The 11,774-nt window shown below is 51.7% G+C and overlaps 1 protein-coding gene across 12 annotated transcripts in view; it reads right to left on the reverse strand.

Annotated features, from left to right (window-relative positions):
• Positions 1-11,774, reverse strand: part of Hmbox1 (homeobox containing 1) — a 177,101-nt gene continuing 165,327 nt past the window's right edge. For all 12 annotated transcript variants that reach the window (XM_004848434.3, XM_004848433.3, XM_004848432.3 and 9 more), the window contains one exon: positions 1-11,773. In XM_004848434.3, coding sequence (XP_004848491.1) covers positions 11,636-11,773 — 138 coding nt within the window. In that variant the 3' untranslated portion in view covers positions 1-11,635. The remainder of the gene's footprint in view (position 11,774) is intronic.

The following is an 11,774-nucleotide window of genomic DNA, read 5'->3' on the forward strand; positions in this document are numbered from 1 at the left end:
TTCAGTTATACATTTTATTCTCTAATAGGTACAATACTAAAATAAACACAAATTAAAAAAAAGTTTTATTAAAACAAAACTGTACAAAAAAGCAGTATACTACATTTTAATTACAGAACAGTCTACTGTCCAAAAGGCACTAATCCAGAATAGGAGATACAATGATACAGGACTCATCGGAACTATTTTAATCAATACATAGAGCACTTGTTTCTCTGATTGATCACTGCCACCCAGAAACAAGGGCTTCCTGCTACGGTCGTCACACACTGTGGAATCCGAGTCCTACGGCTGAAGCTGCAGTATCGCTCTCGCTCTCGCTAGGGCAGCTTCCGTGAGGTGGGCCGGCCCGGCTCGGAGCCACCGACCCCCCCCCCCCCGAGTCTAGCACCGGCAGAGTGGGGTCGGAGGTGCTCGGGACCAGGCTGGGGTCTGGCCAAGGAGCAGCAGCAGGAGGCGCGGGGCCACCCGATGGAGAAAGGCAGCAAGGACTCAGAGTGGGAGCTGGGCGCCGGGCCGGGTGGGGCCACTGCTGGTCCCAGGGGAGGGGCACCGCCCTGTTGTTTGGGGACAGCCCATGTCCCTCCATCACGGACCCAGGGAGAGTCTGTGCTGGAGGGAGCCAGGGTCCGTCTCTGGGGATGCCGATACCACAGGTGGTCTGCATCCCAGAGGGGGCGGAAGCCACGTCCCTCCCTTGGTGCCACCTCAGGACACACGTGGATCTGCTTCTGCCACAGGCACTGTGCCCACTGCCCGCTCCGGCCGAGTGGCTAAGACAAGGCCCTAAGGCCCAGACTCGGTTCTCTCTGGACTCTGGCCCGAGGAAGAGAGATACTGCAGCTTTCCAAACAGTGTCATACACAGAAGACGAAGACAGGCATCTGATGTTAACAAAAATAAGTAACAAAGAAATAGGATCAAATCAAATCTCTTCTCACAGCATCCTATACTACATCCTCCTTCTGCTTAGCAGAAAATTGTACGTACACAAAAATACAAATACACAATTTTGTAGAACAGTCTGATTTTAATATATTTATATATATTTATATTTATACGAGTGGCAGGTTCATTATATAGAGCTTTTTGCACTTTTGGCTCATATGCAACAAGGCTTATAAATTCAGCTTTAGCTTTCATTCAGGTTTTATAGCTTTTGAACAATTGTTTTCACATTTAAAGCAGCATCCAATTTGCACTAGGAGTTTGTGGTGAATACAGGAGACATGGGGCGGGCGGGATACATTCCAGTGTGTGGCATGGAAGGAGGGTTCCTCGTGGACAGAGCTTACCATGGTGACCCTTGAGGTAGACTGAACACCCTACAACAGACTCAGACACAGGTGTGACGCCCTCAGGGACACATGGTGCACGATATGGGGACAGAGACCAGAGGAGACACCAGAGGGAAACACAGACAGGACAGGACAGGACAGCCAAGGCGGGGATCCACGGCCCCTCTTGGACACTCGGCTATTTGGCGGATGCTGAATGCTTCTTAGCCCATGCCCGGCCCCTGACACCAGACCAGCTGCACTTGACCGGGAGACGGGGACCCCGCTCAGCACTCTGCTCCGGCTGCAGTGTAGTCTTGGGAAGCGGGAGCAACCAGGCCCTCTCCTGCCTCCCTCAGCTGCCCACATCCTCCCGGCCCAGGGCCTGGGCTACATTCACTTTGCTCAGCTGCAGGGGGATAGAAGAGCCCTGGGCACTGCCCCACTCCCGCTCTGAGCACAGCAGCTCCGTCGGGCCACCATCATCCCACTTCCCTCTGGTCTCCAAGGCAGAACGCACTTGCCCACACATCACAAGCAAGTACCCAGTGTTTGGGTTACTCCATTGTCTGAACAAAAATGCTGGATTATTAATGAAAATAAAGTGCCTGGGTATGGATTGTTCCATTCTGCAAAACCTTTTAATGCACCCACAAATCATCGGCGTGCTGCTGGCCATGGGGTCTGAACAGCGCCGGCCGTCAGTCCTCTCCTGTGCTCATCACGTAACCAAGGCCCCGAGTCTAGGTCAGACTTACATTACTTTCACAAAGAAGCAAACAATCTCACACTCATCTACAGACGCAGCTGGATCCAGATGACACCTGGCGGTGGCCCTGTGAGCAGGGCCGGGCACTGTGCTGGAGGCACAGCTGGGAGTCACACTTGCCCTCTGGGTCTGGCTGCATCCCCACGGCTGACCGACAGGGTTTCTGCTTCGAGGCTGTCTATGGTGGCACTAAGATCTAGCTAACCAGACTCCTGGAAGTTGTCTAGAACCAAGACCATAACCACGTCAACAAAAGCAACAGGGGAACGGTGACGGAGCCGGCCTGACACGGCTACGAAGAGTTCTCCCACTCGCGTGCCCCACGGCGCTCCGCATGCAGAACGGCAGGGATGCTGGGGGTGGGGCAGGTGCCTACCCCGAGGGCGGTGGAGGTGGGAAGGGTGGGGCAGGGCACAGCTACCTGGCAGGATCCAGAGGTCTGCAACTTGCTTAGGCACTTGAACATAAACAAGAACTCATCCTGGAAAGGTTCTGCTCTCCACCTGACCACGTCGCGGGAGGGACGGAGGGCGGGCGAGCCCGGGTCGGAGAAGGCTGTGGGCTCTGCCGGGGAAGTGGCTGCCCCGGTCTCGGCATCTCCCAGCGGGGAGCCAGTCCTGCCTTGGCCAGGCTGGGCCCTGGAAGGTACGGACAGGGTGGAAGGAGGTGCAGGTGCCACCCACGCGCTGTTGCACGCTCAGCACAAGGAAATGACTGGGAGGGTTTGGGAAAACCAGGGAGTAAAGGAGAAGCCTCGCCAGCCCCACCACACCCCAAGAGCTTTGGTTTGTTCCCTTGGTGCCCATTTTTGGAGAGGCATGAGGAAGGTCACCGATTCCAATACAGGAGAGTGGTTCCTGGAGCCCACACCGAGCTCCTCTCCACCTGCTCTGCCCATGGGGCACTGATGCCCGGAGGCTGGAATGCCAGAGAGCTGGGGCAGCTGTTTACGTTAAGGGCATTCATGTTCTTTTGTTTTCCAGTTTAATCGCTTCAGTGAATGGTGAGGTGGAAAGTAACCCTCACAAGTTTATGCTGAGCTCCTACTTCCAGTAAAGCAAAAATGGGAGAGCTTTCTCTGCTCGAAGGAAGCCAAACACCAAACAGAAAGACAGCCTGGAAGTGCTGGGAAGACGACACCCTAAAGGGAGGCTGAGCCTTGAACTTAGTCCCGAGAACCGAGAACCGCCTCTGACAGGGAGCCGGCAGGCCGTGCCCTGCTCCAGGTCTGCCCGGTGGCTGAGGTGCAGGGCAGAGTCCAGACCAGATCAGCTCGGCGGGAAAGGCACAGTACACGCTCCCCTCCAGGCGAGGGTGCTGCGGGCCCTGTGAGGGCCGGGTCACAAAAACCTCACTAGCCGGCTGCGTCCCAACGCACCTGCCACCCTCAGCAGCCACCTGGGTGGGTCCCTCACCTGGACGCTCCAAAGCTGTGGCTTTGTTCCTTTCTTGTACTTCTTCAAGGACGCCTATCAAGGATGGAGGGGGAGACGGGGAGTGATCAACAGAACCAACTCCTGGAAAACCTTCTTTTTACAGTAAGAGAAAGAGCTAGAAAGGAGGGGTAGAATTTTCATAGGTCTTCAGGTCAGCTTGGAGTTTTTGGACCAAAATCTGTACTCGTGGCCATGCAGCTGCTCCTGGGGGCCAGTTAAGGCTCAGGATTAGGAGCAGAAGCAACCCTGGGAGGGCAGACACTGACACAGAACCAGGGCCTCAGCCCACAACAGCCTACCTGGCCATCATCACTGCTGTGGAGGGGACAGCGAGAGGAGGAGGGAGCAGCAGAACACTCAGAACACAAGCCGGGGGTCTAAGGCAATGGCAACTAAGCAAGCAACAGGAGCCGGGCCCTGCTTCTCCCTCGCTACCGGGGCTGCAAGCAAGGGGTACAGGTGAGATTGACCCCCTCCACCCTGGATGTATACTGCCACCTACAATTCTCCTGCATCCTGACACGGCTGGGAGTCTATGTCCCTATTCTGTCACCTTGCTCACCGAGCAGGAGGACTCAGGAAGGTCCCCAGAGGAAGCCAGGCTGTAGGGTCTTGGTCCCCTTCCAGCTCACCCAGGATTGTAATGCCAGCAGGGTGCCAGCGCACCAGGCTGGGCCAGGTGGTGCCTTCCATGGAGCAGCAGTGGACAGGCCACCTTCCACGAAGGTGAACGAGGCGCAGGAGGCTGCCTGGCCTGCTGCAGCTATGGTGGCACTGACCGGGAGGACTAGGGAGGCAGCACTGCCACCAGCACAGCACCCAGCCACGTACTTAAATGACATTTACAGCAGCTGCTGCTCCTGTGAGCTGTGACAGCTGGGGAGGGCTGCACGCTGGTCTCCTGCAACACTCTGATTTAGAACCCAGCAGCTTCTCCAGATAGTCATATAAAACTTGCTTCTGGTGTTTTCTCTTTGAAACTATATTTCATGGCGGCACATTCGATACTGTGAACTGAAATGGCAGACACGCTGGGACTCCGACCGCAACACAGACCCTGTGTCCTTTGGATGTGAGCAGACCACGGGAATGTCTGGTTTCTTCAGAGATCATCTCACAATTACTAAGTCGGCTCATCTGCTCTGCTCTCAGCCTCTAACCCAGACAGGTGGCCTTTAGGGGAGAGGCCCTGCGGGGATGGACACAGGATCTTTCCGTGAACTGGCCCAACTACTATTCCACTACAGGTATTTGGGGAGGAACAGAATGAAAAGAAGCCAAGGCCAGAAATACTCTCCTGATCTCCATGTCTCGAGGTGGAGGAGGTCACTTCTAAACAAGCAGCCTTCTCAGCAGATGGAATTGTAAGCAGCATTTCTGGCAGGCTAGGGTTCCTCCTGATGGGGAAGAGAAAGACCGGTACAAGGGGAAGCGGCAAAGTAAGAGTAAAAGCCAGAGCTGTACTGTCCTCAGTGGCTACTGAGCAGTCCTGAATGTCCAGGCCCGGAAGGGGCAGAGCTCTCAGACCACGGCTCGCCCAGTGTCTCTCCGGCTGGTAGGGGAAGGAAACAGGTGGGACGGCCACTCACTGCTGTTGGGTGCTGGCGTTCCTGCTGACACATGCAACAGGACGAAGGCTCCGGCGAGGGATGGGCAAACAGAGCAGAGGACCCCAGCCTGTTCTAGAGGAAGGCTAGCAAGTGACTAAGTACCCCCCACCCAAGGGCCACCCCAGGATGAGAGGAGGAGCAGGTGTGGCCAGGAGACCGCAGGATGTCAAAACCACAGGATGCCGGATGGCCCGGGTCTGTGCAAGGGTAGGGAGGACAGGGAGAGGCCAGCAGAGTGCCACGAGCACTAGGACAGCGCCTGCTAGGTCAGAGTGGTGTGAGAGAGGCCGGGCACTCACACGCGTCCTTTGCTTCAGTGACGATGGCAGAGTGCAGGCGCCAGCGCCAGTCATGCCCAGCTGAAGTTCACTGATCTGTCCTTGTCGGGCTGTCTGCTCTGCATCTTAAGAGCCAATGAGGAAAACGCTACGCAACTTCTGTAAACTTCCATTTGGTGAATGTGTTCGAAAGGTGACAGCAATGGAGATGTCAAGTGACCCAGGGGACCTGAGGACCCTAGGGGTGTGGGAAGCAGATGTGGCTGCGCCAGGCCAGCACGAGGAACAGAGGGGCAGGGCCTTGGTTGGGGCTGCCTGGTGTCTGCCCAAGGTGGAGCAGGCCAAACCGGTGTGAGAGAGGCCTCAAAGGACTCAGAAGTCACATGGAGAGCAATAATCAAAGGCTTCCCTTTTGGGGCTGAAATAACTCCAAATCCTTCTCTTGCGGGAGAACATGAATACAGTGTCATTATTTTAGTTTACCGAGTCGCCGTTCCAAATGTTCTTGGGAGCTCTGCTATTTTCAATCACATAAAGGACAGAAACCCTCTTAATTATGACCATGCCAATCTACATCCTGCTAAAACAGCTAATTACATGTCAGGAGGACACTCAGTCATTCAGAACAATTGCCATTATATTTTTATATATTCATTCTGTGCCACCCCCCTCAATTACCATGGTTACAATTTGAAAAGATTCAGCCAAACCTCCATTTGATCGCAGCACACCAATGTGAATTTGTGAGTTAATTATGGCTGTATGCAGCCAGTCTTATTTAAGAGAGAAAACGAAAATGGAATCAGGGGAGTTGGCCTCCCAGGAGCTCGGCGAGGAGCTGCACGTGCACACGCCACCTGCTGCCCGATGCCCAGCACGGCGCGGAGCGTGGAGACAGCCTGGACACGGCCAGAGGGGTGGATGGCAAGCAAGCAGGGACCTTGCGCGGGGAGGGGGGCGTCGGCAGAGGGCAGCATCAGAGCTCCCCACTCACAGGTCCTGGGATGTGCCCACTAAACTGTCAGCCGGCTTAAAAGTGCCAGGCAGGTTACACTTGAATGGAAACCTCTATTCAGTTCTACCCAGATGCCAAGAATGATAAGAAAGAAGTTAAGGGCGATGCACACTTGTGACCCCAAGGCATCTGTGCTGGCAAGATGAGAACCGGGTGCAGCCAAACCTCCTCACTGGCGTCTCTCCTGTATCCCTTTCTTTTCTGACGACAAAAGAAATCTAGTGCTACAGGAACCTGCATTTCTCAGGCTTACCTTTCTTTTTGCTATTTCTCATCCCCACCAAGAGTAATGAAGGCGATAGGAAACATCTCCATTTACAAACTTGCAGTGTTTGAAGGTGCGGACGTACAAACAAAGTTGCATTTCTGAGAGAGGACTCAGACCCAACAGGAGGTGCGGTCTGTGAGACGCAAGGGCAGGCACTTCTCGCTTGCGGTTCGTAAAGAAAGGGCACCCGAGCAGGCCTGCGGAGCTCAACCTGCTGGAGACAGACAGGAGTTTCTGTGGCCGGCAACCGACTGTGAGGCGCCCTTCCTGCTGCTTGTTGGGAGCGTGAGGGAACCCTCTGCAGTGACGGGCATCTGTGAAGCCAAGAGTGTAAGGAAGGCACCTGCACAAGAGAAGGCAGAGGGCCTGTGCGCCGAGGGCGGGCTGTCCGGGCGCCCGGATGAGCTGGTCCCGCAGAGCTGTTTCTGAGAAAGCCTCCTGCTCCCAGGAGGGGCACTGTCCTCACTCTGGACAACTCAGTGGTTCTGGGTAACGTGACCAGACGCTGGACATGGAGAGACAGCAGGAGGGTTTTGGGGCACGCAGCTCAGTTTGCCAAATTCAATATGGCTGACAACTGATCCCCAAATCCTGAGTACGCATCTTGCTATTAAAGAGCACACATGAAGGAACGCTGTATGAGTAACACACCCCTGCCCAGGGCACCCCCAGCCTGCACCCCTGAACCAGCAGCTGGCTCCTCAGTGTGCCCAACTCTCACTCGGGAAATCTTGACAAATCTGGCTCAGTAAAGCTATAAATGGATTTGGCTGGTCTCGATCCAGCCTCAAGGAACACAGTAGTGAAACATTACCGATAATCACAACAAAATGGCACAATCCATCACCACCCTAGCCTACGATTTCAATCACAGAGATTAGCACAGAAACCAATGCACACCATAGGAGATCAGGACTGTTCAATGTAGACAGAGTGCTACCGAGCACAAGATCCTCAACCACAAGAAAAATTATTGCCTACGAATCTGGTGAGACTCACAGGGAAAAATACTCCGGCTGCTCTCTGAACAAAAGATAAAAAGCATTTTTAAAAGGCAGAGCCACGAGTTAAATGGAAAGATCTTCTAACTAAATCCTTCTTAAACCAGAGAGAGAGGGCAAGGACTTGAAGTTCACATTCTTAGGACGGATGAGGGGCTGCTCAGGGGTACAGGTGCAGAGCCCGGCCTCTCGGGACAGCATGTTGTGTTCTCAGACTGCTGAAGAGGGCGCTACTGAGCAGCACCCTGGCTGCAGCCAGAAGGTAAAAAACTCCAGCAAAGTCAACTCAAAACAAGGACAATAGTGGAGCTCAGAGAAAACAAAGAGGAACTGTTGAGAGATGGAGAGGAAGTGACAGTAGATTCTTTACTGGGTCTATTATACTCGGTGCCTAATGTTGGGTGTCCAGGAGGCAAGTTTCTAACGAGTTCTTGAAGATGAAAGCCAAAGAGGGAGAGCCCAAACAACTGTATCAGTAAATTCTTACCCTTTGAGGTAAGAATCTACCCAGACATCGGGACTAAGACAGCTCCTCCTGTATCATAAATCTTGAACTGGAGTACCAACTTTGCATGTTAGTAAGAACAAGCTTCCTCCTCAACTCTCCACAGCTGGGGGAAGGCTCCTCAGTGGGGGCTCTCTGGCTCCCGGTCCCAGGTCCCCTTTTCCTGTGAAGGGGCACTTAAAGAACTGAGGTTGAGAGGAAATCTGCCCGATGGGTACTCCAACATGACCAGCTGCTGAAAGAAGCAGAACGTGTGTGGTACTCAATGGCACGAGAAGGTCTCAGCCCTGTGCACTGCTGTTTGCCCGCCTACTTCTGTGCCCTGTTGGTGCTGGCCACGTACAGGTGGAAGTCGCCTTAGATGGTCTGTCTCAAAGGGTACTGTGAGAGGGGCAGGTGGGAAGCTCACACATCTGACCAGTAATTCAGTCACAGTGAATTAAATAAAAATAACAGGTGGACTACATGAATAGACCCACACTTTAAAAAATCTTCCTTGACTAGAAAGGAACAAGGGGCCTGAAGAAGGACAAAGAAGCAAGAGCAGGTTCAGAGCCACCAAGCAGCATGGGATGTGACTTTGTAGAGTCTGGTTTTTCCCTTTGGCGATAGAGCATTTGAGGATTTCTATCTTAATAGCACACCTAAAACCTGAAAGGCTCAGGGAAAAGTAGAAACCAAATAGTGGGCGCTGGATTTGCCATTATAAGAATTAAGGTGGTCTGGACAAGAGAGAGCAGAACCGAACCTGGTGACAACAAAAAACTGAAGGAAGATTGACATCTTGACCCCAAAGACATTCATTCTCACGCCTAGTGAAAAAGCGAAAGAGCAGCTCACAGTCCTGGGTGGACACCCTCCCTGTCCCCTCCAGCTCGGCACACTGTGTTCTGCCCTGGCAGCATTGCTCCCCCGGTGTTGCCACTGCCAGCCCGGCCAGCACTGCCTGCACGGACGCCAGCTCCCCCTTATCCTCTAACGCTTTTCTCGTCCTCAGAGGTCTCAAAACAGAAAAACATTTCAGCTCTTCTGTGGCAATCACTAGACTTCTTTAGAAACTGCAGCTGTCTTAGCAGGTTGAGTCTGTTCCTTTAAAAAGACTAGCAAGAATAAATGATGCTAGGAATCCCATCCTAAAGAAGCTATCAATTATAATAATCTAATGACAATAAATCATGGATGTGGCTTGTCAGAGAATGTATTTTTTTCCTCTCTGTGTTCTTTCTGATTCAACTGAGAATAAGCAGACAAAATTCCACCAAAATGGAAAGATATATTAAAATCAGAGGAAAGAAAGATAACAGAATCTCACAACTGAAAAAGTACAATAAACAAAGAACATGAGCAGGAGTGTGTGGGAGGGGGCTCATTCCTGAGAATAACAAATGCTACTCTTGGGTTTGTCAGTTCAAGTAGTACAGTAACACAGAAGACGGCTCCATCTCGCTCCGACTCTTGGGAGTCGGGGAAATGCATACATTTCCCCCCTGAAACCCAGGGACGGGGCAGGACCAGGCCCTGCCATAATTCTTTTAAGTCACAGACACAGGAAGGTGGCATTCTCGTGCCCTTGGAAAGATGTCCTCATACTTCCACGAGCACAACATACGGCTAAGGGAATGATCACCAGTGTTGCCTTAAGTGCAGAGACCAGCTAAAAACTGGCAGATATTCAACATCCCAAAGAGAAAGGAAAAAGAAGGAAGGAAGGTCAGTATCTTTCAAATGAGGCTGAACACATCTGGTGAGGGTTCAGGGTGAGGCAGTGAGGGAACGGCACCTTCCTTCTACCTCAGAAACTGTTTCGGTCATGGACAGAAAGACAGAAACCTCATGGAGCAGTCCGCCTGGCCTCCCCTAAAACAAGGCTTCAGGAGACACAGAGGAGAGACGGAGCCAGGCAGAAAATGCGCGGCCATTGTGCCTCTCCCGCTGCACCCTACACTCTACACTGAAGGCTGTTTCTTTTGACCCACAGTGACAATGCATCATTTAATCGGATGCCAAGAGACCATTTCGTACAAGGCCAGCAGATGTAATTTTCTTTGATGCATGAATAGTTCATCATTTTGCTACTAGATGACAAGGTGATCACAGGGTGACTTTATAATGCAAGTTCACTGTTTGGTATTTTGAGTTCTCAAAATGAAAAAAAGATTTATCAAATATAAATATCTTTAAAAAGTAACAAAAGTGCTACATACGTGATCAAGGAAAAAAATTCCATTAGTTACTGCCACTTAAAGTAGATTAAACTTTACAAATATTACCACATCCATTATCAATATGGCTTCCAATTATTAAATAAATTGCCTGTAGCAATATAGCTTTTCATACCTCTACAAGGACAGAGTAAAGAGAACAACAAAGCAGTCGCATCCTGTTGTATCTCGCACACCCACCGTGGAAGTGGTAAATGTCCCCTGATTTTTTCTGCTCCTATTTAAGCAAGTGTTTGCATCTGTGATAGTCAAGTCAGCAAAATCCCCTAAGCCCTCCATCGACTCAGACTGAGGGGCTTCTGCTAATGGATACAAAGACTGTGTTCTTCTACTCATTTCTGACCTTAGCTCCGTCCTTGAAAGACTTTTTTGGTAGCAGGGAAAGGGGACACCAGGACAACCTCCAAGACCTTTCCAGTCAGGCACTGATAGGCGTGCCACGGAATGTACAGTGGTTCTGAGGGCTGGACTGAGCATCCATCAGACACTCAGCTCATACTTTTTTCCAATGCTCTCAAGCTGGGTTTTTTTTTTCATAACTTTTGTTTTTCTGTCTTGAATCATGGTCCCAAAGGCAGAAGGCAGTATTTTACCTACTAGGTCACACAGCTATTGAGAGGAAAGGATGCCTGTGGCAGGCATGCTAACACCAACCAAATCTGAGCTCAGGTTTTCCATGGACAGTCTTAGCACAGCACCCGAAGAAGTGTAACCTAGCCACAGAGTGACTGTAGGAGGCACGGCTTATTGCAGCTGAATCAGCGATTCTCACGCTGAGGTGGGGCTCCAGTGTCCCTTTCGCTCTGGAGATTCCCCAAGTGGTGTCTGTCAGCCCTGTGCCACCACCTCAGCTTGCATCCTATCAGTCTGGGGAAGGGAAAGGTACAGACTCGTGTTACATGTATCTAAAGGGACCCAAGATTTTACACACAGCCTAATACTGGAGAACTGAGGGCTATCTAAATACCTGGAAGCACTTTCTTGGAATGCTAAGACGGAGCAGCAAGATTTTCTAGCCTCAGGGGCTGGGAGGGGTAAGTTTGGTTGGTTGGTTATTATTTACTGGGAATTAATACTGAGAGAGTATATGCAAAGGCTGAGGGCACCATGCCATCTTCACAGAACAAGACCCTAACGGCTACCTGACATACAAGAAACTGCAAGTTATACTGTAAGAACACATGTTAAGGACCGAGGAAAGTCTGCTAAGGTGCTACGTCTAAACTAAGTTAACTTGTGTCTAACCCTCCCTGATCAGTCATCATCCAGGGCCTCTGTCTTGATTTCGTTGGTTCCTTGTCGGGCCAAGGCCAAGATAGTATGGTTGACTGCTGCCATCTCCACAGCTAGCGAGATGGGGTCTTGGTGGTCACTATGGCTCATGCTGTCATCC

This window comes from Heterocephalus glaber, unplaced genomic scaffold (genome assembly GCF_053883595.1).
Source record: "Heterocephalus glaber isolate CG9 unplaced genomic scaffold, H.glaber_assembly_v1.0 deba00001460, whole genome shotgun sequence".
NCBI lineage: Eukaryota > Metazoa > Chordata > Mammalia > Rodentia > Bathyergidae > Heterocephalus > Heterocephalus glaber.